A 26,479-nucleotide genomic window follows, 5' to 3' on the forward strand; every position below is an offset into this window, starting at 1 on the left:
AGTTGGTAGGTGTTTATGCGGTTACTTAAACCTGTTGATTATAAGTTAAAGATTCACCTAATAATTAATACTTCATCTAAGCGCGAAAACACAATAAATCTTGGATCGGAATCACTTGGCGCGATTTCATCATGGAGGCCGAAGTCTTCGATCGATCGGCTGAGCTTTCTAGAGTTACGGCATCCAAATACGACCCCAAAAATCGCTGGTAAGTGCTGACGAAAAGTTAATGTGGAATCAAGCCGAATGCTTTTGCAAAGAAAGAAATGTTTCGTCTATTCCCCGATGACTGCAATACCTTCTGTCCCGCCAGCGAGTCTTCAGCGCGCCAACAAAGGCTGTTCGTTCAACACCAGGTAACCAAACAACATGTATGTTGTATGTTCATTTGGTTTTTGTGCCGGACTAATTAGACAGCGAGAATTTCCAGCAGATGGATTCGTGAGGTCTCAAAATATAATCCTGTTGTTTATGCGGCGTTTAGTCAAATCGCTCTCGACCGTACACTTTAGCTGGGAAATGTCTTTAGACGAATAATCATGGGGAATTACAAAGATGTCAGTCAAGAATAGCCGAGCTTGACAACAACATTCGGGAACTAGTATGTTAGAATGATTTTATAAGTTAACGGTGGATGCCTCAACTTTCAGTCGAAAGAAAAGGTCAAGACTACGAGCGGTCTCCTGATATTAATAAGTGTTAAATTCAATTTTTCGTGCCCTCTTGGGTAGCTTATACCCGAGGGTTAATTTTCAAAATCTTCTATAATCCTCTTGGGAAGTGTATACCTGAGGGTTACTTTTAATCTCTTCTATACCCTCTAGGGTAGTGTATACCTAAAGGTTATTTTTAATATATTCTACACCCTCTTGTGTAGTGTATACCTGAGGATTATTATTAATCTCTTCTATACCCTCTTAGGTAATGCATACCTGAGGGTTATTTTTTATTTCTTCTATACCCCCTTGGGTAGTGTATACCTGAGGGTTATTTTCAATCTCTCCTGTACCCCCTTGGGTAGTGTACACCTAAGGGTTATTTTTAATCTCTATTATACCCTCCTGGGTATTGTACACCTGAGGGTTATTTTTAATCTCTTCTTTACCCTCCTCACACGGCAGTTGCGTCGGACGGTATTCATAAGTGTGAATTTTCTCACAATGACCTAAAATGCATTAACGTTGTTTTAGGGAAACGTGAAGACCAGCTTTACCCTGTTTTGGCAAGAGTCTTGTCTTCGGAAAAGCTAAAAATACCGTTCCAAAACCTTCGCATTTAAAAAGTCATTATAAGAGTAGTTGCACTTCGCCGCAGCTTGAAGACGGAACGGGAAGACTGTCAGTTGAAAGTGATGTGTATTCTCTGGATTATCTAATCAACACAGTTTCAGGACTGTTTAATTTCAAAACCATGACCTGTATAAAAAAGGATTTGTCGGAGTTAGCCTAAAATAGGCCTAGGTCTTTAATCATGGAAGTGAAATCAGCTTCACCTGCGCCGCTTTTCAGGCTATTTTTGAGTTTCTTCTTTTTACGTGTTTTAGCTTGTTCCTGTTATATGTTGTTGTAACATTTGGCTAGGACTATTTGTGGACCATGTGTCAACGATTAACTGTTGTCTTCTTTAAACATGGATTGTTTCCACAAAGATAATAAGCTTTGCGTGCTGCCCCTTAGGTTATTTCGAATTAGACCCGTTAAGTTGCTTTGAGGCATTTCTCTGGACTCTGCGAAGAAAGTAGAGTTGTATCTGGAAAATGATTAGAACTGTACTTATCGGAAGTTGCGGTTTTTTCCATTTCAGTCAGTGACGTTACTTTTCAGTAAAAATCTATTTAGCTTTGCTTCAAGAATACATTTAACACAATGTAAGATAATCTAATCACAAAGCAGGGGCGGATCCAGGAATTTTTGATTGGAAGGGGGGGGGGGTCCAAACTTTGGTACAGAAAGGACTATTGGACTCTTTTGAGGCAAATTACTTCTCCCCCACACCCCCCACATCCCCCCACACCCCCTCTCACCAGTCGCGGTTGCACGTTATAATTCTTTGGCCGCTTACCGTTTACCTGGATTCTACTCGTACAGGATGCACCCTTGGAACAGCCTCCTCTTGTGTTTGGTTACAAAGATTGTACAGATTTCGTCAACATCAATGTGAAGGTCATGATGTAAGTTCATGAGTGCAAGTCCTGACAACTGCTCATCAGACATCCTGTTTCTGAGATATGACTTAATTCGTCGCAAGCAAGAGAATGAACGTTCAGCTTCGGAAGAACTAACAGGAAGGGTACAACCAATAATAAGTAAAACTCATATGTTGGGGTACATATCCTCATCAGCATATTTTACACACTCGATAAGATTTCCCGGTAGCTGTAAGTGGGTGTGTACTGTTTTCAAAAGTATTGCCATTCCTTTAACTCAGAAAGAAGAGAGGACAGTGTATGGAAATCCTGTTGCCAAAATTGCAGCTTTTCTGCTAAGTTACGAAGCCTGTAATGCTTCACTACAACAGATGGAACCAAGGAAAAAATTTCGGCCCCAGCCCTGTTGTCTTCGCTGAATCTTGAACTCATTTCTTCCAATAAATGATCTATAAAAGGTATGGCAACGTTAACACGATAATGCGATTCCGGGTTTACGCTAGGTGCATTGTTCCTATGTTCCTGCCTCCCAGTGATTCTTGGCACTGAGACTTGTCAGCCAGTCTAGATGCGTCTTCAAACCACTCATGACATTCCTCTTCTATGTTTGACTTCACCTTGGCAACTGCTTTAATAGTGTCGTCAATCATAGAATACGCTTGGAAGACATTTTGGTCTTTCTTCTGAAGCTTAGCTGCAATAGGTTTGAGTGTTCCAAGACTATTCTTTGCGATCAAAAAGGTGGAAATGAATCCGAATGTCTTCAAATTTGCCAGAAGACCTTGTGCCTTGGTTTTAGTCTCCCTGTCCCACGTGAACGATAACGAGGAATAAACATGAGGATGCGACTCACGATCAACTATCACTTCCAAGCTTATGCAAACGTACTCGTAAAGTTCGTAGAAAGTCTCGTAACATTCATGCCTTTCCACCCATCGGGTTTTGCATAAGCCTTTTAACTTCTCCTTTCTGGAAGTAGAACCACACTTCTCTAAAACTTGTTCTAGAAATCGCTGTCTTTTAGATGAAAAATGAAAGAAAAGGAAAGTTTAATTTAAGGTTTCAATCATGTTTCTGACTGAAGTTAACCTGCATGCGGCTGCAACACTGAGATTCAAAACGTGACTGTTACAATGAGTGTACAGTGCCATCGATGCCATTCTTCTTATTCTTCCTTGCACACCACATGCTTCTGAGGACATGGCACTGGCACCATCATAGGCCTGTCCTCTTGATGTTGTTCTCGGCCAAACTTGACAAAATAGCGTTTGCTGTGCTCTCACCAGTTGTTTTGTCAAGGTTGACATAGTCAAAAAATACTTCTTTGAACTTAGGTGAACAGTCGTTGTTAAGATCTAAAAACCTAAGGCAAACACTTAATATTTCTTCCCTCTGAATCGGCTGTGTAACTTTCGCCAGAATGTACCGTCCAGTGATGCGAATGACTTCCTCTTGTACAGTTTTTGAGGTGCTTGTAGCATTTCTCCTACCAGTAAGTAAGTGTTCTTGAAGATTTTTATCAGAGTTGCCCAATAGGATAAGAATGGCATGAAAGTTGCCTTTGTTGGATGCCGTGCCTATGCTGTCATCTCGATGGCCTCTAAGAGGGATGTTCTGTTTGCCACACAATATTATGGTATTTATGATTCTCTAAGTGCGTTCATGTCTTTTTCAAACATCTCTTGGTTTTGCGTGGAAATCCTGTATGGCGAGGTTTCTTTTGGTTTTTGAACACTTCGGATTATGGCAATGCCGGCTTCAAGTGCCAACTGGTGACATTGCATTTTCTGATGACGCTCAAGTAACCCATCCTTCCCAGTGGCTTTTTCTAGCATTTTGAATGGAGCTGTTACTAGAGACCTGTTCTGTGCTCGAGGGTCTGATGGATTACTATGCATCACACAATATTTGCGAAAACCTCCCATTCGTGAAGGACTATATACCACGTATACTTTTCCTACCACGAGGGCTGGAACACAAGCTTCATGGGACTGAAGAGTTCTTGGATCAACTTTGCCACTTACGATGTCTCCGACATCAAAGTAGGATACAACATGCTGATCAGTGGAAGAAAATTGGGAAACACCTATAAACCAAGGAAGTCGTTTATTGATAAATCGTCAAATTGATTTTTAACAGACTGTGATATGAAAACTGAACACTGACAAGCTAAATGTTTACTGATAAATGTTTCTTAACTGAGTCAACGTACTGCACCCTTTAATCAAGCATTGTTGACAGTGATATAAAATTCGTTTGCCAAGGATAAAAATTCTGATCGATTTACTATATTAAGGTCTAAGTTGAGAACAGAAAGCTTGCAAAATGTTCTGCACATTTCTTTAAGTGACTCTAAAGATAGCTCGTTTCCCTTTACACCGAGGAAAAACAGATTTGACAGCGGCAGTACAGACTGCAAGAGCTCACCCTCGTGAATAACTACCCTGTTAAGCAAAAGGAAAGTTAAATTTTTATCAAGAGAAATCGGGGATATGTCCTTCAATGCAATGCAATCATTTAGGATCAAATACTCCAACTGGCGCATGCCTTGCAAGAAGGTCAGATTAGATACCAACTGGCCACTCAAATTTAAATAGTTAAGTCCATGAGACAAACATAGACTGTTACAAATAGCATGAGCTATAGATTTTGTCTCCTTGAATCGATGTTTCTTGACATCAATATAGGCTACTGAGAAATTTCTGAAACCCCGTGCGTGCTTTATGATTGTCTTTAACTGATCCTCGCTTAAATGAGTGATGCCCCATTCATCAAGGCAAACATTGGTCCACAACATGTTACTTTCAGAGACACGTCTCTATCTTCTGCATACAAGCCTTAGATTGTTTATTATCTCTTTAAGACTAAAATACTTGAATACGACATATAGAAGCTCATCTGGTAACGCTGCGATGAGAAAAATATTAGAATTGCCAAATTATGGGGCTAAAGCTTTGTCGAAAACTGAAAATTAATTTTAGATGATACGCTGTCTGTATGAAGAATGAAAGAAATGCTTTGAAAAGATAACGAAATAGACTGGCTTCGATAACAAAACTTAAATGAGATCGTCGTGTTCTTTGACCAGAAATCATAAGAAATTAAAAGTGGATTTCCACTGTCGCGTAATTTTACGCATGTCAATGGCGTGAATTTAACTGGCTTTTCGTGTGTGATGGCGGAAACTAAGAGTTGAACCACATTCAACTTTTTCCGCAGACGCAAGCCGTCAGTAGATTTTTTCTATTTATTTTCTATTTTGTTTCGTTTGAGACCGATGAAACGCACGCTTGACAAACTCTCGCAAAGCAAGCGCAAGCCCAAGCAGCACTACAAAATGCCGCGTTTGGATCTTAAGTCTGAAGTGAAAATGTAAAACATTTTCGATAAACCGCACAAGAATGATAAAATAATGATAAGTTAAACATGATGCTGATAGCCACCTATAAAGCAGCGAAAAGTACCTAACTAATAGCGTCATTTGTTCCTAAATGCAGTAAAATAAGTTAAAATGTATTTCAATACTGAGTTCTTCTCAGACGCCGGGTCTGTAAATAATTGGCTGCGTCGATTTTGTTTTCCTCAGGCTTGTTTAGATATTTAATTTTACGTACCCTAGCCAAAAAAAAAAAAACAATTTCAATGCAGCATTTACCTTCGATAACACCATTTGAAACTGGACCTTCCACTAAGACTTCTGCATCAAAATCAGAAAGCTCAATTAAAACGACAAACGTACAAATGTTTACTTCTAAACCATAGTCACTAACATTTCTCAGGAAATGGAAGCTGTGGCTTCAGCTTCAGCTTCTTCACCGTTAACTGTTTCATTTTCAATATCACTGGATTTGACTGGTTGAAAGAACGTGGTTATCGGCCGAGATATCGCCATAATTGTCGACCAGCTGAGAAAACAGAAACGACCAATCTCAATCTGTGAACACCGGAATTGTAAGAATTGTAAGAATTGTAACGCAAACTGTCAGTGTCGCTGACGTTCCTGCAATGAAGTGACTAAACTTAAATTAATTAAACGTCCCGCAGTCCGATATTTTTCCATATTTCTCATCGAAATCCAAAACATGTTTCTACGAAAATGTTCTACCTTTATTTACAATCCTCAAGCGTTTCCAGGCTGCCTAAAATTTCGAACTTGATGTTTTTCGCTAACCCTGTATTCAAAGTACGAAGCCATCTAAACGCTTGACACTTAAAAATTGTTCAATGACACGGCTGGACACGGTCCTCAACTACCTCCATATTTCTCCCTGAAATATACCAATTTTTCGTTGGAAAATATTCTATCTTCATTTACAATCCTCAAGCGCTTCTAGAAAGTGAAAAAATTCCAACGTTGTCCGTTTCGCTGACTTTGTATACAAAGTGAGGAGAGATCCAAGAGAGACACTAAGAAAATTTTCACCGGACACGGTCTTCGAATAATTAAACGTTCAGCAGTCTGATATTTTTCCATATTTCTCTTTGAAAAATACCAATTTCTATTGGAAATATTTAATCTTCATTTAGAATCTTCAAGCGCTTCTAGAAAGTGAAAAATTTGAACGTTGTCCTTTTCGCCGACTCTGTTCACAGAGTACGAAGAGATCCAAGCGTGACACTTAAAAAAAATTTTCTTCGGATTCTACCGGACAAAATTCAAAATACTGTAAGGAAACTGTAAAATGACGAGCGGCAAATGTATTTACCGTAAAACAGTTGACTATATGTCTAGGATGGCTGTTGAGAAAGACGATTTTAAAAGGTTTTCAGTGATCTGGGAATTTCGTGTTACAGGAAATTGGGTCGCGGCGCGCGTTGCATCAAGGTTGAAAATGGGCCTTTAATTTCCACCCTTTCATGCTTCACCTCTTTCTTGCTGTCACCATTTATTATAATTAACATTTGTCTACTTATTATAAATTAAACTTCCAACGCTTTGTACATTAATTGACTGATGACGAAACATGTCTTACAAACTCAAAAGTTTTGTCGTTTTCTTCACATTCCTAAAGATTGGTAGCAAATTGAGTAACAGCACAGATCTTGGTAAAATTTCCGCACAGCCCCATACTATTGTAAAACAAATCTGTTTTCCCAATGGCGGTGTATTGTTTTTGTCATTGTTATCTCTATCTAAAAACTGAATGCATAATGAAATATGGGGCCGTGCGAAAATTTCACCAAAACAATCTGATCTGGCACAATTTCCGAGAAAACCGAATTGGGTGAAATTTCCGCACAGCCCCGTACTTCATTATGCATTCAGTTCTTGGAGAGAGGTAACAATGACAAAAACAGGACATTGCCATTGGGAAAACAGATTTGTTTTACAGTAGTATGGGCCTGTGCGGAAATTTTACCCCGAATTGGCCCAATCTTTGCTAAATGCCCAAGCAAACATATGTAAATAGCCAGTATCACTCGCGAGAACTGAGACCCGTCTTGAGGATAATACCATAAATAACATCCAGAACTCAAAGTTGCTAACCTCTCAAGCTGGATTTTACGGGAAGATGACAAATTCATTAATCTCTTCCGGTTTACAAAGACTCTTGAAGTTTCCTATTACCATGTCCGGAGAGGAGGGGGACTGGGTTCATTCAGATTTTCAATTTCGCGGAAGGTATCTTATGTTGTTGTTCTCACACTGCAAAGAGCTTCGTGCTTAACTGTCTACTCGTGCGAGGTTTTCGGACTAAATCAGCAAAGGTAGGAGTAAAATTGATGTCATTTAGTAAACCCTGATACAGAAGTAGTTCAAGATGTCTCTACTCAAAACAAATTTTGATCCTGCAAATAACCTCGCGAAGTTTAAGAAGAAGTGAAGAAGCGGACGTTTCGAACGTTAGCCCTTTGTCAGAACGATAGACGAAGGGCTAACGCTCGAAACGTCAGCTTTTTTACCCGTTACGATGGCCAATTTACGTTTTCAACTCTGTTGTTAACACTAAATTACCTGCTATACTCTCCTACCGACGCAGCACCACAATTTCTATAGAAACTTACCCCCTTTATTCATTTATGAAGAAGTGTACCGTATGATACTAATATGAAACTGACTGCGGATCTGGTGACAAGGGATTTAACCTAGAGCTTATTATCTTGTAAAATTTCACCCGATTTGAACTGTTATGCCAAATTAACAGCAAAGAATCTCAAGCCTCAAGCCTCAAATCTCACAGCAAAGAGTATAGTATAGAAATGAATTATTTTGTCTATTGCATTCTTAGGTTGTCGTTGCTTGGAGGTCAACTAATATGTCTGACAGAGATTGCTCGGTTGCTAACCCACGGAGAACCGAAATTGAACGGGTACGCGCAGAACACATTGAAATTAAAGATGTTGGTACCGCCGTTAAAATCAGAGATGAAATCCACGCCCATACAAATCATTACATCAAGAAGAGCAAACCTTATTTCCCGAATGATAAGTTGCTTACCTACATCGATTGTCCGTACTTTTTAAGAGTCGCGCGATGTTTGTGCTTTGCCAGCCTCTTTGGAGCCCTTGTTGCAGCCGGTGCATCGAAGTTTATTCCTGTGTTTTTTCTTGTTGCCTGCCTGCTGTTCTTCTTGTTTTACTGCCAACACGAGTGGGTGAATCAGAAGACCTTGCCTGTTGTTCACAAACAGCCCTTCATCCCTGATCAGAAACTACTCAACACATTTTACGAGGTGACTATCACTGAACTTGATGGGATTGCTCTCCAGAATTACCAAGCTGGTATTGGTTTTGTTGAACTTTCTCAGGGAAAGATTAAATTTCAGGCATTCAACAATACCGCGAAGAAAGACATGTCCGACGCCAAATGTCAGTCTCGATTGATGCTTCTCCTTTTCTTGGCGGCTTTTGTCTACAACTGCTACTTTGTGGCAGCCTATTGACTAACCGGGTCAACGTTAGACGGATAATATCTTGATAATACTCAGATGGTAGTAAAAGTGTAGTTATCATGGAGCTCAGTCGCGATTCCTGATTTGTAGTAATCTGGAAACCGGCACAACCTGAGAAAACGCTCCTGAGTTTTCAGAACTGAATTTGTCAGCAAAATCCGAAAACAATTACATATATTCAACTCTTGTTTATGAGAATTGAGTGGATTAATTGGTTAAATTTGAATTCTTGAAATCATCCAACACGAACATGGCGTGACAACACACCCAAGTGCTGACCTCTTAAACTAACATCAAATTGTGATAGGCAATAATAAGCATGGCTGGTTTGCATGGATATATATCTAGAAAGAGTGGTTTTAAAGATTGCGAAATTATCTTTACTTTAATTATTTTATCTTTAACTATTAAAAATTGCGATAAAATATTTCTTAAAAACATTTTAAGATTGCTAAAAAACGACGGCGTTTAGACGTTGGCTAAACGTCATTATCAAGTCAAAAAAAAATATTTGTAAGTTGCAGTCTATATATACCAAAACAACAATAGGTGACAAAAAAACTATACCGTTAGAAAAGAACAATAGCAATTAAACAGAAAGTTTGGCACGTATGGAATCCATCTGGATATTAAAATTAGGCTTGAGATTCTTGATGAACAGCAATTCAAAGACTAAACAATCAAATTTTCCCTAGCACTTTCTTAAAACTCTAAATTGGTTTTCTTTCAAGAGGTGGTTGCTACCGTGAGCTTACACGAAATGTCGACCAGTTGCCGAATATTTGTGCTCAGCAGTGCGTTGATGAAGGTTTCTGGTTGTGTATCCGACATAATCTGCATCGCACAGGTCACATGAGAAACCGTAAACAACGCCTTGCTGATTCACAATTGACGGCTTGATTTCTTTGGTTTAAGATCCTGCCCTAATTTCTTTGTCACAATAACAGGCTGCAACGTAAGGAGAATCTTATGGCTAAGATCGCGCAACTGCTTCCGAACCGCATTAGTGGCCACTTGATCTTTGAATGGAAGACTAATTCTTTCTGTGTTAGTATCATCGGTGTTTCTTTCCGCTGTGCCTGCCGAAGCATTTCTAAAGATAAAGTTATTGATAGCGGAATCAATCAGGCCCCAAGGGTAGTCAAGACGACTGAAAATTAATAATTTGACACATTCTGCGTAGACAATAGGTTATCAACGTGTGAAAATTTAGAGTTATTGTCAACTGAAGCAGCGCTCAGTAGGCGGATGTATTCGGGTTTGTCCATCACTACAACTTCAGAACCTTTAGCAGGCTCAGTGATAACAATGTCGTCCCGTTTTTTTAAGCGATTGAGAGCTTTGACAAGAGCCTTAACTGGATTAGGGCTTGCACGCTGAATGTAATTCAAAGCGATTGAACGTAGCGTTGAGCTAGCCAGTTCAACGCTTTGCTGAGCACAAATATTCAGTAATCGGTCAACATTTCGTGGAAGCTCACAGTAGCAACCACCTCTTGACAGAAAACCAATTTAGAGTTCAAAGAAAATGCCATGGAATATTTGATTGTTTAGTCTTTGAAATAATGTTGTTCATCAAGAATCTAAAGCCTCATCTAAATATCCAGGCGGACTCCGAACGCGCCAAACTTTTTGTTTAATTACTAATGTTCTTTTCTAACGGTCTAGCTTTTTTTCACCCGTTGTTATTTGGGTATATATAGACTACAACTAGCAAATATTTTTTTTGACTTGATAATGACGTTTAGCCAACATCGAAACGTCGTCGTTTTTAAGAAACATTTTATCGCAATTTTTTATTGTAAATGTTTTTCCTAAATTACTTCTTCGTATACGAAATTATCTCTCTAAGAAAATGTAAAATAGCTGGTATCCATCCTCCTTTCCACTGCTATGATACCTTGCGTTTTTTGGAATCCTGATTCCAACAAAATTTAATGTAAGCCCATGGGTTCCCATGACAGTTGGAGTAATCCTTGAGATTGGTTCACTCGAGTTCATTTTCCCAGAAAGACCGAAATAGCTAATCATTGTTTTGCTTCAGGCTAAATTGTGATTCTTCGAAAGTCTTCTCAGAATTTGTCATCGTTTGTTCACATTCTTCAGCTTTATAAAAGGTGAAACACTAAAGGCATAGCTCGCTAGACGAGGAACGATCAATTGTCCTCGCTGCCGAGACAGAAAAGAACTAGATCGGTTTCTGTTTGCGGATAGAATCGTTACACGACCGTGACTAGGCTCAGGAACGTTTCTTATCGGTGCGACAATGTCTGCGTCATTCGCGGCTGAACTTCTTCGCTACAGGCAAATCAGAATAGACAGTGTTGGCCGTAAAGTAAATATTCCTCACGCTTCTGTGCATCGTTTCACGAATATCTTCATCACAGAGAGCAGGCGCTTCATGCCTAAAGCAGACCTACCTATTTATCGCGGTGTACCTTTGTGGTTTTCAATTATTGTTGCTGTGTTAAGTTTTGGTGGCGCTGCTTCGCTCCCTGCCGCCATAATTTTCCTGATCTTTGGTTTTCCATTTATTGCTTTCTACTTGCAACACGAAATGGTCAACAGAAGGTCTCTTCCACTCGTCAAGAAACAGCCGTTGAAGAATGATCTGCAGACGCTCAACGTCTTGTACGAGGTGACTGTCGCTGAACTCGAAATGATCGCTCTTTCCAGTTACGATATGGAAATTGGCTTCCTTAAAACAAATTCTGGAAGAGTCTACTTCCAAGTTTTTCACCCTGCAGCTTTTCATATCATGGATAAGGCCAAACGTGCCTCTCGCATCATGCTCGGCGTCTTCCTGTTTCTCGCGGTGTACAACACTATCTTCACTTTTCTGTATTCTTTTAAAATCATGAAAGATTGAATCAACCACGAAGAGTGCACTGTTGTCTCTGAAGATAGCTATTCGGTCGAGGACATGAACTTACGGTAAGCACTCTGATGGATGTAACTATATAATCATCAACAACTATCAGTTTGGTTTTTTAGCAAACTGATCCAAAGATAAGAACATTTGTTTTGCTGGTTTCAGTAGAATCGTATTATAGACCTTGTGTCTTCTGTGAGAACCGTAGACCAAACTGACCTGTTTATTCCACAACAGGTAACACCTAAAGATCTTGCAGCTTAAAGAGGAAATATTACTCTAAACTGTTAAAGTTAAACTCAACGAGTGCCATCGAACAAATCATGTTCTGAAATTGAATTTAATGTTTATGTCGCGAGTACAACATGAAGCTTCCTCGGCCTTCTTTATGATATCAGTAATAAATATATACGTGTTGCCTGTATAATTCGTTGTTCAGCATTGACTGAAACAGTGTTAGTGGAAGAGCATTTTTTTTACTTAGTTATTTGAGACATTATCTTCATCAATATAAAGTTATGTTAAGTTTTCCTTTACTTGTGATAATAAATCATACAAACATAAAGTTGGCAACAAGGCGAGCGAAGATTGAAAGCTCTTTCATCTGTCGCATATTATATGCGTCGCTGCTCCATTTGTTGTCATTTGTTCGCCAAATCGGAGGGTTTTTTTCGGGATATGGCAAGTAAGCATACTCAGGGTTGTTTTCAGTTTGCAGCCTCATGGCAGTTTTTATAGACTGGATTTGTCAAACTGATGATATAATCAATTGCGATTATTAATTGCAATAGGCCTATGAAGTTTCCTGTTACCATGGAGAGGAGACTGCCATAGTGAGGAGACATTGTCAAAGAGAATTGTAACCAGAGAAAGATGTTTTTTTTTCGTCTTGTCACGAGCGTGGGACAAAGAAAAAAATGCTGAGTACCCATGAGGAATCGAATCTCAGACCTTCGGAGTGCGCGCTCTGATGCATTGTAATTGTAACTGTTAAAATCATCAATTACTTCTTGGATGAAAGGAAGATTATTTTCTATATTTTTCACGAACACTGAGTGAGAATTTCAAGCCTAGAAACCGATCGAATCTTATATTTCTTCATTCACTAAAAACAAATTAATAATGTATGATTGGTTGTCTACAAACCATAAGTCGCTGAATGTTTTTTCTGCACCGCTGATCGTAATCAACGCTATCACCCGTTTCTCATTTGGCAGCTGTAATCGGACATCAATCGTCGTAAAATTCAGGCTTTTTTTGTAATTACGCACCTTACTAAGATGAAATAACATGAGGAGCTTTGGCACCGAAAAAAAAATTCGCAGCGTGCATTTTACAGACGCGCTATCATTTCTGTCATCGATGTAGAGAATTATATCAAAGCTGGCAGTTGGTAGGCGTTTATGCGGTTACTTAAACCTGTTGATTATAAGTTAAAGGTTCACCTAATAATTAATACTTCATCTAAGCGCGAAAACACAATAAATCTTGGATCGGAATCACTTGGCGCGATCTCATCATGGAGGCCGAAGTCTTCGATCGATCGGCTGAGCTTTCTAGAGTTACGGCATCCAAATACGACCCCAAAAATCGCTGGTAAGTGCTGACGAAAAGTTTATGTGGAATCAAGCCGAATGCTTTTGCAAAGAAAGAAATGTTTCGTCTATTCCCCGATGACTGCAATACCTTCTGTCCCGCCAGCGAGAATTTCCAGTAGATGGATTCGTGAGGTCTCAAAATATAATCCTGTTGTTTATTCGGCGCTCAATCAAATCGCTCTTGACCGTACACTTTAGCCGGGAATGTCTTTAGTCGAATAATCATGGGGAATTGCAAAGATGTCAGTCAAGAATAGCCGAGCTTGACAACAACATTCGGGAACTAGTATGTTAGAATGATTTTATAAGTTAACGGTGGATGCCTCAACTTTCAGTCGAAAGAAAAGGTCAAGACTACGTGCGGTCTCCTGATATTAATAAGTGTTAAATTCAATTTTTCGTGCCCTCTTGGGTAGTTTATACCCGAGGGTTAATTTTTAAAATCTTCTATAATCCTCTTGGGAAGTGTATACCTGAGGGTTACTTTTAATCTCTTCTATACCCTCTAGGGTAGTGTATACCTAAAGGTTATTTTTAATATATTCTACACCCTCTTGTGTAGTGTATACCTGAGGATTATTATTAATCTCTTCTATACCCTCTTAGGTAATGCATACCTGAGGGTTATTTTTTATTTCTTCTATACCCCCTTGGGTAGTGTATACCTGAGGGTTATTTTCAATCTCTCCTGTACCCCCTTGGGTAGTGTACACCTAAGGGTTATTTTTAATCTCTATTATACCCTCCTGGGTATTGTACACTTGAGGGTTATTTTTAATCTCTTCTTTACCCTCCTTACACGGCAGTTGCGTCGGACGGTATTCATAAGTGTGAATTTTCTTACAATGACCTAAAATGCATTAACGTTGTTTTAGAGAAACGTGAAAATCAGCTTTACCCTGTTTTGGCAAGAGTCTTGTCTTCGGAAAAGCTAAAAATACCGTTCCAAAACCTTCGCATTTAAAAAGTCATTATAAGAGTTGTTGTATTTCTCCGAAGCTTGAAGACGGAACGGGAAGACTGTCAGTTGAAAGTGATGTGTATTCTCTGGATTATCTAATCAACACAGTTTCAGGACTGTTTAATTTCAAAACCATGACCTGTATAAAAAAGGATTTGTCGGAGTTAGCCTAAAATAGGCCTTGGTCTTCAATCATGGAGGTGAAATCAGCTTCACCTGCGCCGCTTTTTAGGCTATTTTTGAGTTTCTTCTTTTTACGTGTTTTAGCTTGTTCCTGTTATATGTTGTTGTAACATTTCGCTAGGACTATTTGTGGACCATGTGTCAACGATTAACTGTTGTCTTCTTTAAACATGGATTGTTTATACAAAGATAATAAGCTTTGCGTACCGCCCCTTCGGTTATTTCGAATTAGACCCGTTAAGTTGCTTTGAGGCATTTCTCTGGACTCTGCGAAGAAAGTAGAGTTGTATCTGGAAAATGATTAGAACTGTACTTATCGGAAGTTGCGGTTTTTTCCATTTCAGTCAGTGACGTTACTTTTCAGTAAAAATCTATTTAGCTTTGCCTCAAGAATACATTTAACACAATGTAAGATAATCTAATCACAAAGCAGGGGCGGATCCAGGAATTTTTTATTGGAGGGGGGGGGGTCCAAACTTTGGTACAAAAAGGACTATTGGACTCTTTTGAGGCAAATTACTTCTCCCCCACACCCCCCACACCCCCCCACACCCCCTCCCATCAGTCGCGATTGCACGTTATAATTCCTTGGCCGCTTACCGTTTACCTGGATTCTACTCGTACAGGATACACCCTTGGAACAGCCTCCTCTTGTGTTTGGTTACAAAGATTGTACAGATTTCGTCAACATCAATGTGAAGGCCATGATGTAAGTGCATGAGTGCAAGTCCTGACAACTGCTCATCAGACATCCTGTTTCTGAGATATGACTTAATTCGTCGCAAGCAAGAGAATAAATGTTCAGCTTCGGCAGAACTAACAGGAAGGGTACAACCAATAATAAGTAAAACTCATATGTTGGGGTACATATCCTCATCAGCATATTTTACACACTCGATAAGATTTCCCGGTAGTTGTAAGTGGGTGTGTACTGTTTTCAAAAGTATTGCCATTCCTTTAACTCAGAAAGAAGAGAGGACAGTGTAGGGAAGTCCTGTTACCAAAATTGCAACTTTTCTGCTAAGTTACGAAGCCTGTAATGCTTCACTACAACAGATGGAACCAAGGAAAAAATTTCGGCCCCAGCCCTGTTGTCTTCGCTGAATCTTGAACTCATTTCTTCCAATAAATGATCTGTAAAAGGTATGGCAACGTTAACACGATAATGCGATTCCGGGTTTACGCAAGGTGCATTGTTCCTATGTTCCTGCCTCCTAGTGATTCTTGGCACTGAGACTTGTCAGCCAGTCTAGATGCGTCTTCAAACCATTCATGACATTCCTCTTCTATGTTTGACTTCACCTTGGCAACTGCTTTAATAGTGTCGTCAATCATAGAATACGCTAGGAAGACATTTTGGTCTTTCTTCTGAAGCTTAGCTGCAATAGGTTTGAGTGTTCCAAGGCTATTCTTTGTGATCAAAAAGGTGGAAATGAATCCGAATGTCTTCAAATTTGCCAGAAGACCTTGTGCCTTGGTTTTAGTCTCCCTGTCCCACGTGAACGATAACGAGGAATAAACATGAGGATGCGACTCACGATCAACTATCACTTCCAAGCTTATGCAAACGTACTCGTAAAGTTCGTAGAAAGTCTCGTAACATTCATGCCTTTCCACCCATCGGGTTTTGCATGAGCCTTTTAACTTCTCCTTTCTGGAAGTAGAACCACACTTCTCTAAAACTTGTTCTAGAAATCGCTGTCTTTTAGGTGAAAAATGAAAGAAAATGAAAGTTTAATTTAAGGTTCCAATCATGTTTCTGACTGAAGTTAACCTGCATGCGGCTGCAACACTGAGATTCAAAACGTGACTGTTGCAATGAGCATACAGTGCCTTCGGTGCTATTCTCCTTATTCTTCCTTGCACACCACATGCTTTTGAGGACATGGCACTGGTACCATCATAGGCCTGTCCTCTTGCAAACGCCACATCGATTTTGTTCTCAGCCAAACTTGACAAAATGGCGTTTGCTATGCTCTCACCAGTTGTTTTGTCAAGGTTGACATAGTCAAAAAATACTTCTTTGAACTTAAGTGAAACGTCGTTGTTAAGATCTAAAAAACCTAAGGCAAACACTTAATATTTCTTGGTTCGCGTATTTATATGTTACCTCATCGCCAATGATTGAGAAAAAAGTGTCTTCCTTCTGAATCGGCTGTGTTACTTTCGCCCGAATATACCCTCCAGTGATGCGATTGACTTCCTCTTGTACAGTTTTTGAGGTGCTTGTAGCATTTCTCCTACCAGTAAGTAAGTGTTCTTGAAGATTTTTCTCGGAGTTGCCCAATAGCATAAGAATGGCATGAAACTTGCCTTTGTTGGATGCCGTGCCTGTGCTGTCATCTCGATGGCCTCTAAGAGGGATGTTCTGTTTGCCACACAATATTATGGTACTTATGATTGCTCTAAGTGCGTTCATGTCTTTTTCAAACATCTCTTGGTTTTGCGTGGAAATCCTGTATGGCAATGTTTCCTTTGGTTTTTGAACACTTCGGATTATGGCAATGCCGGCTTCAAGTGCCCACTGGTGACATTGTATTTTCTGATGACGCTCAAGTACCCTTTCTTTCCCAGTGGCTTTTCCTAGCTCTTGGAATGGAGCTGTTACTAGAGGCCTTTTCTGTGCTCGAGGATCTGATGGATTATTAAGCATCACACAATATTTGCAAAAACCTCCCATTTGTGAAGGACTATATACAAGCCACGTATACTTTTCCTACCACGAGGGCTGGAACACATGCTTCTTGGTATGTTTGTCTTTTCCCTTAACCACAGTCTTGGAGAAAAAGCCTGTGTATGAAGGAGGCGGAGTGAAATGGTTCTTAAGGTATTTCATTTTTTCATGGGACTGAAGAGTTCTTGGATCAACTTTGCCACTTACGATGTCCCCGACATCAAAGTAGGATACAACATGCTGATCAGTGGAAGAAAATTGGGAAACACCTATAAACCAAGGAAGTCGTTTATTGATAAATCGTCAAATTGATTTTTAACAGACTGTGATATGAAAACTGAACACTGACAAGCTAAATGTTAACTTTATCTGATAATTGTTTCTTAACTGAGTCAACGTACTGCACCCTTTAATTAAGCATTATTGACAGTGATATCAAATTCGCTTGCTAAGGATAAAAATTCTGATCGATTTACTATATTAAGGTCTAAGTTGAGAACAGAAAGCTTGCAAAATGTTCTGCACATTTCTTTTAAGTGACTCTAAAGATAGCTCGTTTCCCTTTACACCCAGGAAAAATAGATTTGACAGCGGCAGTACAGACTGCAAGAGCTCACCCTCGTGAATAACTTCCCTGTTAAGCGAAAGGAAAGTTAAATTTTTACAAAAAAGAAATCGGGGATATGTCCTTCAATGCAATGCAATCATTTAGGATCAAATAATCCAACTGGCGCATGCCTTGCGAGAAGGTGGCCACTCAAATTTAAATAGTAAAGTCCATGAGACAAACATGGAGTGTTACAAATAGTATGAGCTGTAGATTGTGTCTCCTTGAATCGATGTTTCTTGACATCAATATAGGCTACTGAGAAATTTCTGAAACCCCGTACGTGCTTTATGATTCTCTTTAACTGATCCTCGCTTAAAAGAGTGATGCCCCATTCATCAAGGCAAACATTGTTCCACAACATGACACTTTCAGAGATACGTCTCCATCTTCTGCATATGAGCCTTAGCTTGTTTATTATCTCTTTAGGACTAAAACATTTGAATACGACATATAGAAGCTCATCTGGTAACGCTGTGATGAGAAAAATATTAAAATTGTCAAATTATGGGGCTAAAGCTTTGTCGAAAACTGGAAATTAATTTTAGATGATACGCTGTCTGTATGAAGAGTGAAAGAAATGCTTTGAAAAGATTACGAAATAGACTGGCTTCAATAACAAAACTTAAATGAGATCGTCGTGTTCTTTGACCAGAAATCATGAGAAGTTAAAAGTGGATTTCCACTGTCGCGTAATTTTACGCACGTCAATGGGCGTGAATTTAACTGGCTTTTCGTGTGTGATGGCTTGCGTCTGCGGAAACTAAGAGTTGAACCACATTCAACTTTTTCCGCAGAGGCAAACCGTCCGTACATTTTTTCTATTTATTTTCCATTTGGTTCGTTTTGGACGCGGTTTTTACGTGTATTGAGACCGATGAAATGCACGCTTGACAAACTTTCGCAAAGCAAGCGGAAGCCCGAGCGGCACTACAAAATGCCGCGTTTGGATCTTAAGTCTGAAGTGAAAATGTAAAACATTTTCGATAAACCGCACAAGAATGATAAAATAATGATAAGGTAAACATGATGCTGATAGCCACATATAAGGCAGCGGAAAGTATCTAACTAATAGCGTCATTTGTTCCTAAACGCAGTAAAATAAGTTAAAATGTATTTTAATACTGAGTTCTTCTCAGACGCCGGGTCTGTAAATAATTGGCTGCGTCGATATTGTTTTCCTCAGGCTTGTTTAGATATTTAATTTTACGTACCCTAGCCGAAAAAAAAAAACCAATTTCAACGCAGCATTTACCTTCGATAACACCGTTTGAAACTAGACCTTCCACTTAGACTTCGGCATCAAAATCAGAAAGCTCAACTAAAACGACAGACGTACAAATGTTTACTTCTAAACCATAGTCACTAACATTTCTCAGGAAATGGAATAAAAGCGTAAAACAACTTACTGTTTTCAAATTCCGTGGCTTCAGCTTCAGCTTCTTCACCGTTAACTGTTTCATTTTCAATTTCACTGGGTTTGACTGGTTGAAAGAACGTGGTTATCGGCCGAGTTGTCGCTATAATTGTCGCCATAATTGTCGACCAGCTGAGAAAGCAGAGACGACCACGTGTTTCTCAATCTGTGAATACCGGTCGCCGCTGGCGCGGGAAATACTGCTTTGCGAGCAGAGGCGAACAGATCATAGTGGAAAAATGCCACGCACGCTTCATTAAAAAAATCAGCCAGTTAAAAAGTGATATACGATCCTGTCGATGTAAGAATTTCAGTCTCAAAGTTGTAAGCGTCAGGTCTGATAGGGGGGGTCCGGAACCCCCGGACCCTCCCCCTGGATCCGTCACTGCAAAGTTGGAAGAAAACATGGCTCTTCAGATTTTTTAACATCAACCATATTTAGTTCTTTATTTCTTTTCGTTTTCCAGGGGGTCCCTTGCCACTAGCTGTCCTGCATTGAAGAAATAATTTCAGAATCTGTGATATTGCTCCGCATATTCCTGCTAGTAGATATTAAGAGTGGCTTCCTTGCTATAATGAAAAATTTATTATTTAAACGGCTGAATTCTCCCCACCAATTTCACTACCATTGAATCTGATGATATTGCACGGTAAAGGCTATTGTCAAGATATCAATAATTGAAAAATATTCCTGTTTTGTCCGCCAGCATCAAAAGGGAAATTAAATAAACTAAAAAAGGAAAATGAGTTAATGAAGTTAATCACCCATTTTTGCATTCTGCTCATATTCGTATCTGTATATAATCGAAAAGAAGAATATTAATGAGTATTAACTGACTCGCAAGAGATGCAACATAATTTAGGTAAATGTACCCAATGTGGGTGAAATAGATGAACTGAGTTTCAAAACTTTCAAAGTTTCTGTAATCTTCCTAAGTCACCTGGCTCGCATGCCTATTTATAACTAACCATACTGAAGTCGTTTTTATCAGCTTACCCGAACTCGGTTAACTCGAGCTCCCCCTTAACTCGAACTAGTTTTACTTTCCTTTGGCTCAAATTTACCCTGATAACTCGAACTTTGAATGCAAATGTTAGTCGATACACGTCAAAGTGTCAGAACCAGTCAGCTGTGTACTGCCAAGAGAAAATAATGAGACTGCATCAAATCTAAGATTAAAAAATTTTAATTCAACGTTAAAAATTTTCTCTAGTACTGTGTTAGATATCTCAGCCTCTATTCGTCCTTTACACATATCGCTAAGTTTCTCAACAAAACGTTCTTATCAAAAAGCTCATTAAAAATAAAATGTACAAAAAGACCAATGATTTTACAAGAATGGTGAAAACATGATTCCTTATGAAATGTTAACCGTTTAACTCCCAGAAAAGATTAACATTAAACTTCTCCCTATAATATCCCTACATTATTAAGCAAACAGGTTAGGGGAATACTCAAACTTATTAGGTAGATTTTTGTTATCCTCATCTAACACCAAATTCTTATAACTGATTTACAAGGAGGACATTATGAGAAACATCGTTTGTTCGAGTTGGGAGTGAAAACAATAAAAATGTTGGGAACAAAATTTTGTTTTACATCTATTTCAGCTTTGCTTAATGAGGTAAGGAGCTACTGCCTCACTACAGAATGTGACAGGATCTCGCTAAATGTGAACCAAGACAAGGAGTTTGTCGGCCAGGTTTTCCACAATTCTGTGACTTCAAACCCACGGCAATACTTTCTGTGGTGTATCAACGACTGTCGATGCTTGTCGATAAACTACAAAGTCAAGAACGACACCATATACTGCGAGTTGTACGAAGGCAGCCATTTCACAAGCAAGAACTCTCTGAAAAACATCCACGGAAGTGTTTACTACGTACTGCGGAGAGAATACTCCAGTGAGGTACCAAACTTTACTATGTTATAAGGCATTTTGAACGCGAATGGTTTTCAGTCTTCATCTTCACATAACAGTCCATTCTTTTCCTTTTTTTAAGAGCTAATGTCAGCATGCATCAGACAAACGATAATGGGATAGGAGAAAATGAAACGACGTGATAAGGCAGTACCTGCCTAGGATCGACAGTCGTCTATTTAAGTTCGAGGAGGGTCGGGAGGGGCTGTAAGGAGTCAAAAAAAGGGACCAAGCAATGTGTATACGGTTAAGGAGTTTACGGCGGCGGTCATTTTGGGTTGTCATCGAAAACGCTTCCTCGTGTTTGCTTTTAAACTCTTTCCAGTGCCTGTCAGACTAATTGGGAAAGATTTGATTAGTCGCATGAAATGTTCATTACCATATTCATAACGCAGATGAACCAAAATTCCTTGAACAAGTGAAACCCTATTTAATCAAAATAAATATTTGAGTCACCAGGGATTCCGTAGTCTCGCATTCCTACGTCATTAGTTCCAAGAAGGGGCAACATTGCTCTGTAATTAAGTTATCACGAGGCGTTATGGATATCTTACTCAGGCTCGCCGAAGATTTTTGATTGCTATAAATTACCATTTCTTCAAAGTTATAAAATTTAAGTCGACTTACGATACAATTACTCGTAGGAAAAGTGAGAGTAACAAGTTACGTCGACGACCTTCTCAGTGGTCCTATAACTCAATCGTCCTCGTTCATTGGAGATTTTTTCGACTGGCTAAACAGTATCTCTGTAGAATGTCCAAGTTAGAGTCGGCTGAGCTTCTTCGCTTAAGGCAAACAAGTATTGGCCACAAAGTGAATATTCCTCACGCCTCGGTGTTTCGATTCACCAACATCTTCATCGATGAAAGCAAGCATTTCATGCCTCGAACATATCTATCAACTTGTCGCGGTGTCCCAGTGTGGTTTTCAGTTATTGTAGCTGTGTTTAGTTTCGGAGGAGCTGCAACGCTCACTGGAGCGATCATTTTCCTGATCTTTGGTTTTCCTTTCATTGACATCTATTGGCAAAACGAACAGGTAAACGGGAAGTCACTTCCACTTGTCAAGAAATAACCAGTGAAGAATGATCTACAAACGCTCAGCGCTTTGTACGAGGTGACTTTCGAGGAACTTCAAACGATCGCTCTTTCTAACTACGATGTGACAACCGCTGGAAAATTTAGAGTTCAGGTTTTTCACTCTGCAGCTTTTCATATGGATACAGCAAAGCGTACCTCTCGCATCATGCTCGGCGTCTTCTTGTTTCTCGCTGTGCACAATACTTTATTCATTTTTCTGTATTCTTTAATCTTAAAAGAGTGAATTACTCACGTACTTTGCACTTCTTGGCTTGCCTTTATAACATAGTGCGAGAACCCCGATAAATATAGCTACGGAAAAACGTTGATAAACTCCGTTTTGAGAAACTCAACTGAAGATAGCATTAACATACTTTTGTAAAACGTTTCCCACATAGAGCAAACCTATATCATACCCTGTTAGACAATACTCAGAAAAATGCTTATCTTACGGCAAATTGCTGTTACAAGATAAACTCCACAAGCGTTTTAGTAAGAAGTATCCCATCCATCAAGTTAATTCATATTTGGTTTTCGCTCCCTTGCGATTACGAAAGATACTGAATACTAGAAAACAGGCCAAGTTCAAAATAAATTTGATCTTAGCTTTTGTACTTGATAGTCGCCTAAGATCTTGGTAAAAATTTCCGCACATCCCCATACTTCATTATGCATTCAGTTCTTGGATAGAGAAAACAATGACAAAAGCAATACATTTCCATTGGGACAACAGATTTGTTTTACAACAGTATGGGGCTGTGCGGAAATTTTACCCTTTTGAGTTTGTAAAACATGTTTCGACAGAAACTTCTGTCATCTTCGGTTAATTAATTTTGTAGATTCCGAGGCAGTATACGCTTATCGATCGGTTGTTGCTAAAGAGGAATACGAAAATCCTTGCAAGTATTTCAAGAAGGTGAAAATGTTGATCCACCACGTTTTCATCCATTCATCAAATTTGCCATCCTTGTTAAATAGGACCAAGGGTCAGTTGAAGTTTCCTGCCCGTGGAGAGGAGCTTGCGCTCGAAAGAGTGGTCGAGGTTGTTGTCCATGCAAAGCAGCAAATAAGAATTGTAACGCAAACTGTCAGTGTCGCTGACGTTCCTGCAATGAAGTGACTAAACTTAAAATAATTAAACGTCAGGCTGTCCGATATTTTTCCATATTTCTCCTCGAAATCCAAAAAATGTTTCCACGAAAATGTTCTGCCTTTATTTATAATCCTCAAGCGCTTCCAGAAAGTGAAAAAATTCCAACGTTGTCCGTTTCGCTGACTTTGTATACAAAGTGAGGAGAGATCCAAGAGTGACACTAAGAAAATTTTCTTCGGATTCTTCCGGACAAAATTCTCTTTGAAAAATACCAATTTCTATTGGAAATAATTTTATCTTCATTTAGAATCCTCATGCGCTTCTAGAAAGTGAAAAAATTTGAACGTTGTCCTTTTCGCCGACTCTGTTCACAGAGTACGAAGAGATCCAAGCGTGACACTTAAAAAAATTTTCTTCGGATTCTTCCGGACAAAATTCAAAATACTGTAAGGAAACTGTAAAATGACGAGCGGCGAATGTATTTACCGTAGAACAGTTGACTATATGTCCAGGATGGCTCTTGAGAAAGACGATTTTAAAAGGTTTTCAGTGATCTGGGAATTTCGTGTTACAGGAAATTGGGTCGCGGCGCGCGTTGCATCAAGTTTGAAAATGGGCCTTTAATTTCCACCCTTTCATGCTTCACCTCTTTCTTGCTGTCACCATTTATTATAATTAACATTTGTCTACTTATTATAAATTAAATTTCCAACGCTTTGTACATTAATTGACTGATGACGAAACATGTCTTACAAACTCAAAAGTTTTGTCGTTTTCTTCACATTCCTAAAGATTGGTAGCAAATTGAGTGACATGAACAGCACAGATCTTGGTAAAATTTCCGCACAGCCCCATACTATTGTAAAACAAATCTGTTTTCCCAATGGCAATGTATTGTTTTTGTCATTGTTATCTCTCTCCAAGAACTGAATGCATAATGAAATATGGGGCCGTGCGAAAATTTCACCAAAACAATTAACATCGGTTGATGATCTGGCACAATTTCCGAGAAAACCGAATTGGGTGAAATTTCCGCACAGCCCCGTACTTCATTATGCATTCAGTTCTTGGAGAGAGATAACAATGACAAAAACAGGACATTGCCATTGGGAAAACAGATTTGTTTTACAATAGTATGGGCCTGTGCGGAAATTTTACCCCGAATTGGCCCAAACTTTGCTAAATGTGCAAGCAAACATATGTAAATAGCCAGTGTCACCTGCGAGAACTGAGACCCGTCTCGAGGATAATACCATAAGTAACATCCAGAACTCAAAGTTGCTAACTTTGCTGGATTTGACGGGAAGATGACGAATTCATTAATCTCTTTCGGTTTACAAAGAGTCTTGAGGTTTCCTATTACCATGTCCGGAGAGGAGGGGGACTGGGTTCATTCAGATTTTCAATTTCGCGGAAGGTATCTTATGTCAACACAGATTCTTGTTGTTCTCACACTGCAAAGAGCTTCGTGCTTAACTGTCTACTCGTACGAGGTTTTCGGACTAAATCAGCAAAGGTAGGAGTAAAATTGATATCATTCAGTAAACCCTGATACAGAAGTAGTTCAAGATGTCTCTACTCAAAACAAATTATGATCCTGCAAATAACCTCGCGAAGTTTATGAAGAAGTGAAAAAGCTGACGTTTCGAGCGTTAGCCCTTCGTCAGAACGATAGACGAAGGGCTAACGCTCGAAACGTCAGCTTTTTTACTCTTTACGGTGGTCAATTTACGTTTTCAACTCAGTTGTTAACACTAAATTACCTGCTATACTCTCCCACCGACGCAGCACCACAGTTTCTTTAGAAACTTACCACCTTTATTCATTTATGAAGAAGTGTACCGTATGATACTGACATGAAACTGACAGCAGATCTGGTGACAAGGGATTGAACCTCGAGCTTATTATCTTGCAGAATTTCACCCGATTTGAATTTTTATGCCAAATTAACAGCAAATATGCAAAGAGTATAGTAAAGAAATGCATTGTTTTTGTCTGTTTAATTTAGTTGATTACATTCTTAGGTGGTCGTTGCTTGGAGGTCAACTAACATGTCTGACAGAGATCGCTCGGTTGCTAACTCAGGGAGAACCGAAATCGAACGGGTACGCGCGGAACATATTGAAATAAAAGATGTTGGTACCAACACTAAAATTAGAGATGAAATCCACGCCAAAACAAATCATTACATCAAACAGAGCAAACCTTATTTTCCGAAAGATAAGTTGCTAACCTACATCGATTGTCCGTACTTTTTAAGAGTCGCGCGATGTTTGTGCTTTGCCAGCCTCTTTGGAGCCCTTGTTGCAGCTGGTGCATCGAAGTTTATTCCTGTGTTTTTTCTCGTTGCCTGCCTGCTGTTCTTCTTGTTTTACTGCCAACACGAGTGGGTGAATCAGAAGACCTTGCCTGTTGTCCACAAGCAGCCCTTCCTCCCTGATCAGAGAGGAAACAACAAATTCTACGAGCTGACCATCACTGAACTTACTGGGATTGCTCTCCAGAATTACCAAGCTGGTATTGGTTTTGTTGAACTTTCTCAGGGAAAAATTGAATTTCAGGCATTCAACAATACCGCGAAGAAATACATGTCCGACGCCAAATGTCAGTCTCGATTGATGCTTCTCCTTTTCTTGGCGGCTTTTATCTACAACTGCTACTTTGTGGCAGCCTATTGACTAACCTGGTCAACGTCAGACGGATAATATCTTATGAAGATGATAGTAAAAGTGTAGTTATCATGGAGCTCAGATGCGATTCCTGATTTGTAGATACAAATAGGCACAGAAATAAAGCAAAGGATTCCTACTGTGTTATGTTGAAAAGCTTTAATAGTCTGGAAACCGACACAACCTGAGAAAACGCTCGTGAGTTTTTAGAACTGAATTTGTCAGCAAAGTCCGGACACAATTAGATATATTCAACTCTTGTATATGAGAATTGAGTGGATTAATTGGTTAAATTTAAATTCTTGAAATCATCCAACATGAACATTGCGTGACAACACACTCAAGTGCTGACTTCTTAGACTAACA

The 26,479-nt window shown here is 39.3% G+C and overlaps 4 protein-coding genes across 6 annotated transcripts; 2 read left to right on the forward strand and 2 right to left on the reverse strand.

Annotated features, from left to right (window-relative positions):
- The first annotated feature begins 110 nt into the window (after window positions 1-110).
- Window positions 111-9,628, forward strand: LOC131779915 (uncharacterized). 3 transcript variants are annotated; one of them, XR_009339820.2, is made up of 2 exons: window positions 111-356; window positions 2,088-3,295. XR_009339820.2 is itself a non-coding variant. In XM_059096517.2 (2 exons), the coding sequence occupies exons 1-2, from the start codon at window positions 267-269 to the stop codon at window positions 9,028-9,030; spliced, it is 744 nt and encodes a 247-aa protein (XP_058952500.2). In that variant the 5' UTR covers window positions 111-266; the 3' UTR covers window positions 9,031-9,628. The 3 variants fall into 3 exon arrangements, 2 of the variants coding, with proteins under 2 accessions (XP_058952500.2, XP_058952501.2); XM_059096517.2 differs by lacking the exon at window positions 2,088-3,295 and adding an exon at window positions 8,377-9,628; XM_059096518.2 differs by lacking the exons at window positions 111-356; window positions 2,088-3,295 and adding exons at window positions 7,458-7,855; window positions 8,377-9,628.
- On the reverse strand, window positions 2,076-6,038 carry LOC136283295 (52 kDa repressor of the inhibitor of the protein kinase-like). The gene is made up of 7 exons (XM_066171855.1): window positions 5,963-6,038; window positions 5,802-5,843; window positions 4,090-4,232; window positions 3,573-3,760; window positions 2,739-3,163; window positions 2,491-2,691; window positions 2,076-2,311 (listed from the first exon to the last, which is right to left on the reverse strand). The coding sequence occupies exons 1-7, from the start codon at window positions 6,036-6,038 to the stop codon at window positions 2,076-2,078; spliced, it is 1,311 nt and encodes a 436-aa protein (XP_066027952.1).
- A 6,203-nt stretch (window positions 9,629-15,831) lies between the features above and the next one.
- On the reverse strand, window positions 15,832-17,332 carry LOC136283535 (52 kDa repressor of the inhibitor of the protein kinase-like). The gene is made up of 3 exons (XM_066172523.1): window positions 16,763-17,332; window positions 16,481-16,680; window positions 15,832-16,354 (listed from the first exon to the last, which is right to left on the reverse strand). The coding sequence occupies exons 1-3, from the start codon at window positions 17,330-17,332 to the stop codon at window positions 15,832-15,834; spliced, it is 1,293 nt and encodes a 430-aa protein (XP_066028620.1).
- Window positions 17,333-24,716: 7,384 nt separating this feature from the next.
- LOC136283561 (uncharacterized) lies at window positions 24,717-26,255 on the forward strand. The gene is made up of 2 exons (XM_066172593.1): window positions 24,717-24,960; window positions 25,469-26,255. Exon 2 carries the CDS (start codon window positions 25,496-25,498, stop codon window positions 26,120-26,122), a length of 627 nt encoding a protein of 208 aa, XP_066028690.1. The 5' UTR covers window positions 24,717-24,960; window positions 25,469-25,495; the 3' UTR covers window positions 26,123-26,255.
- The last annotated feature ends 224 nt before the right edge of the window (window positions 26,256-26,479 follow it).

The sequence above is a fragment of the Pocillopora verrucosa genome, chromosome 9 (genome assembly GCF_036669915.1).
Source record: "Pocillopora verrucosa isolate sample1 chromosome 9, ASM3666991v2, whole genome shotgun sequence".
Classification (NCBI taxonomy): Eukaryota; Metazoa; Cnidaria; class Anthozoa; order Scleractinia; family Pocilloporidae; genus Pocillopora; species Pocillopora verrucosa.

What these genes read in the sequence shown, in the direction of transcription:
- LOC131779915 (XM_059096517.2), top strand. Translation starts at nt 267, where the DNA reads ATGTTTCGTCTATTCCCCGATGACTGCAATACCTTCTGTCCCGCCAGC. An exon ending in GGCTGTTCGTTCAACACCAG is followed by an intron (nt 357 to 8,376) that starts GTAACCAAACAA and finishes TTGCATTCTTAG; the next exon opens with GTTGTCGTTGCTTGGAGGTC.
- LOC136283295 (XM_066171855.1), bottom strand. Translation starts at nt 6,038, where the DNA reads ATGGCGATATCTCGGCCGATAACCACGTTCTTTCAACCAGTCAAATCC. An exon ending in GTCATTCGCATCACTGGACG is followed by an intron (nt 3,164 to 3,572) that starts GTACATTCTGGC and finishes TTCATCTAAAAG; the next exon opens with ACAGCGATTTCTAGAACAAG. An exon ending in AGTGAAGCATTACAGGCTTC is followed by an intron (nt 2,312 to 2,490) that starts GTAACTTAGCAG and finishes CCAACATATGAG; the next exon opens with TTTTACTTATTATTGGTTGT.
- LOC136283535 (XM_066172523.1), bottom strand. Translation starts at nt 17,332, where the DNA reads ATGGGAGGTTTTTGCAAATATTGTGTGATGCTTAATAATCCATCAGAT. An exon ending in TCTCAATCATTGGCGATGAG is followed by an intron (nt 16,681 to 16,762) that starts GTAACATATAAA and finishes GTTTCACTTAAG; the next exon opens with TTCAAAGAAGTATTTTTTGA. An exon ending in AGAATAGCACCGAAGGCACT is followed by an intron (nt 16,355 to 16,480) that starts GTATGCTCATTG and finishes TTCACCTAAAAG; the next exon opens with ACAGCGATTTCTAGAACAAG.
- LOC136283561 (XM_066172593.1), top strand. Translation starts at nt 25,496, where the DNA reads ATGTCTGACAGAGATCGCTCGGTTGCTAACTCAGGGAGAACCGAAATC.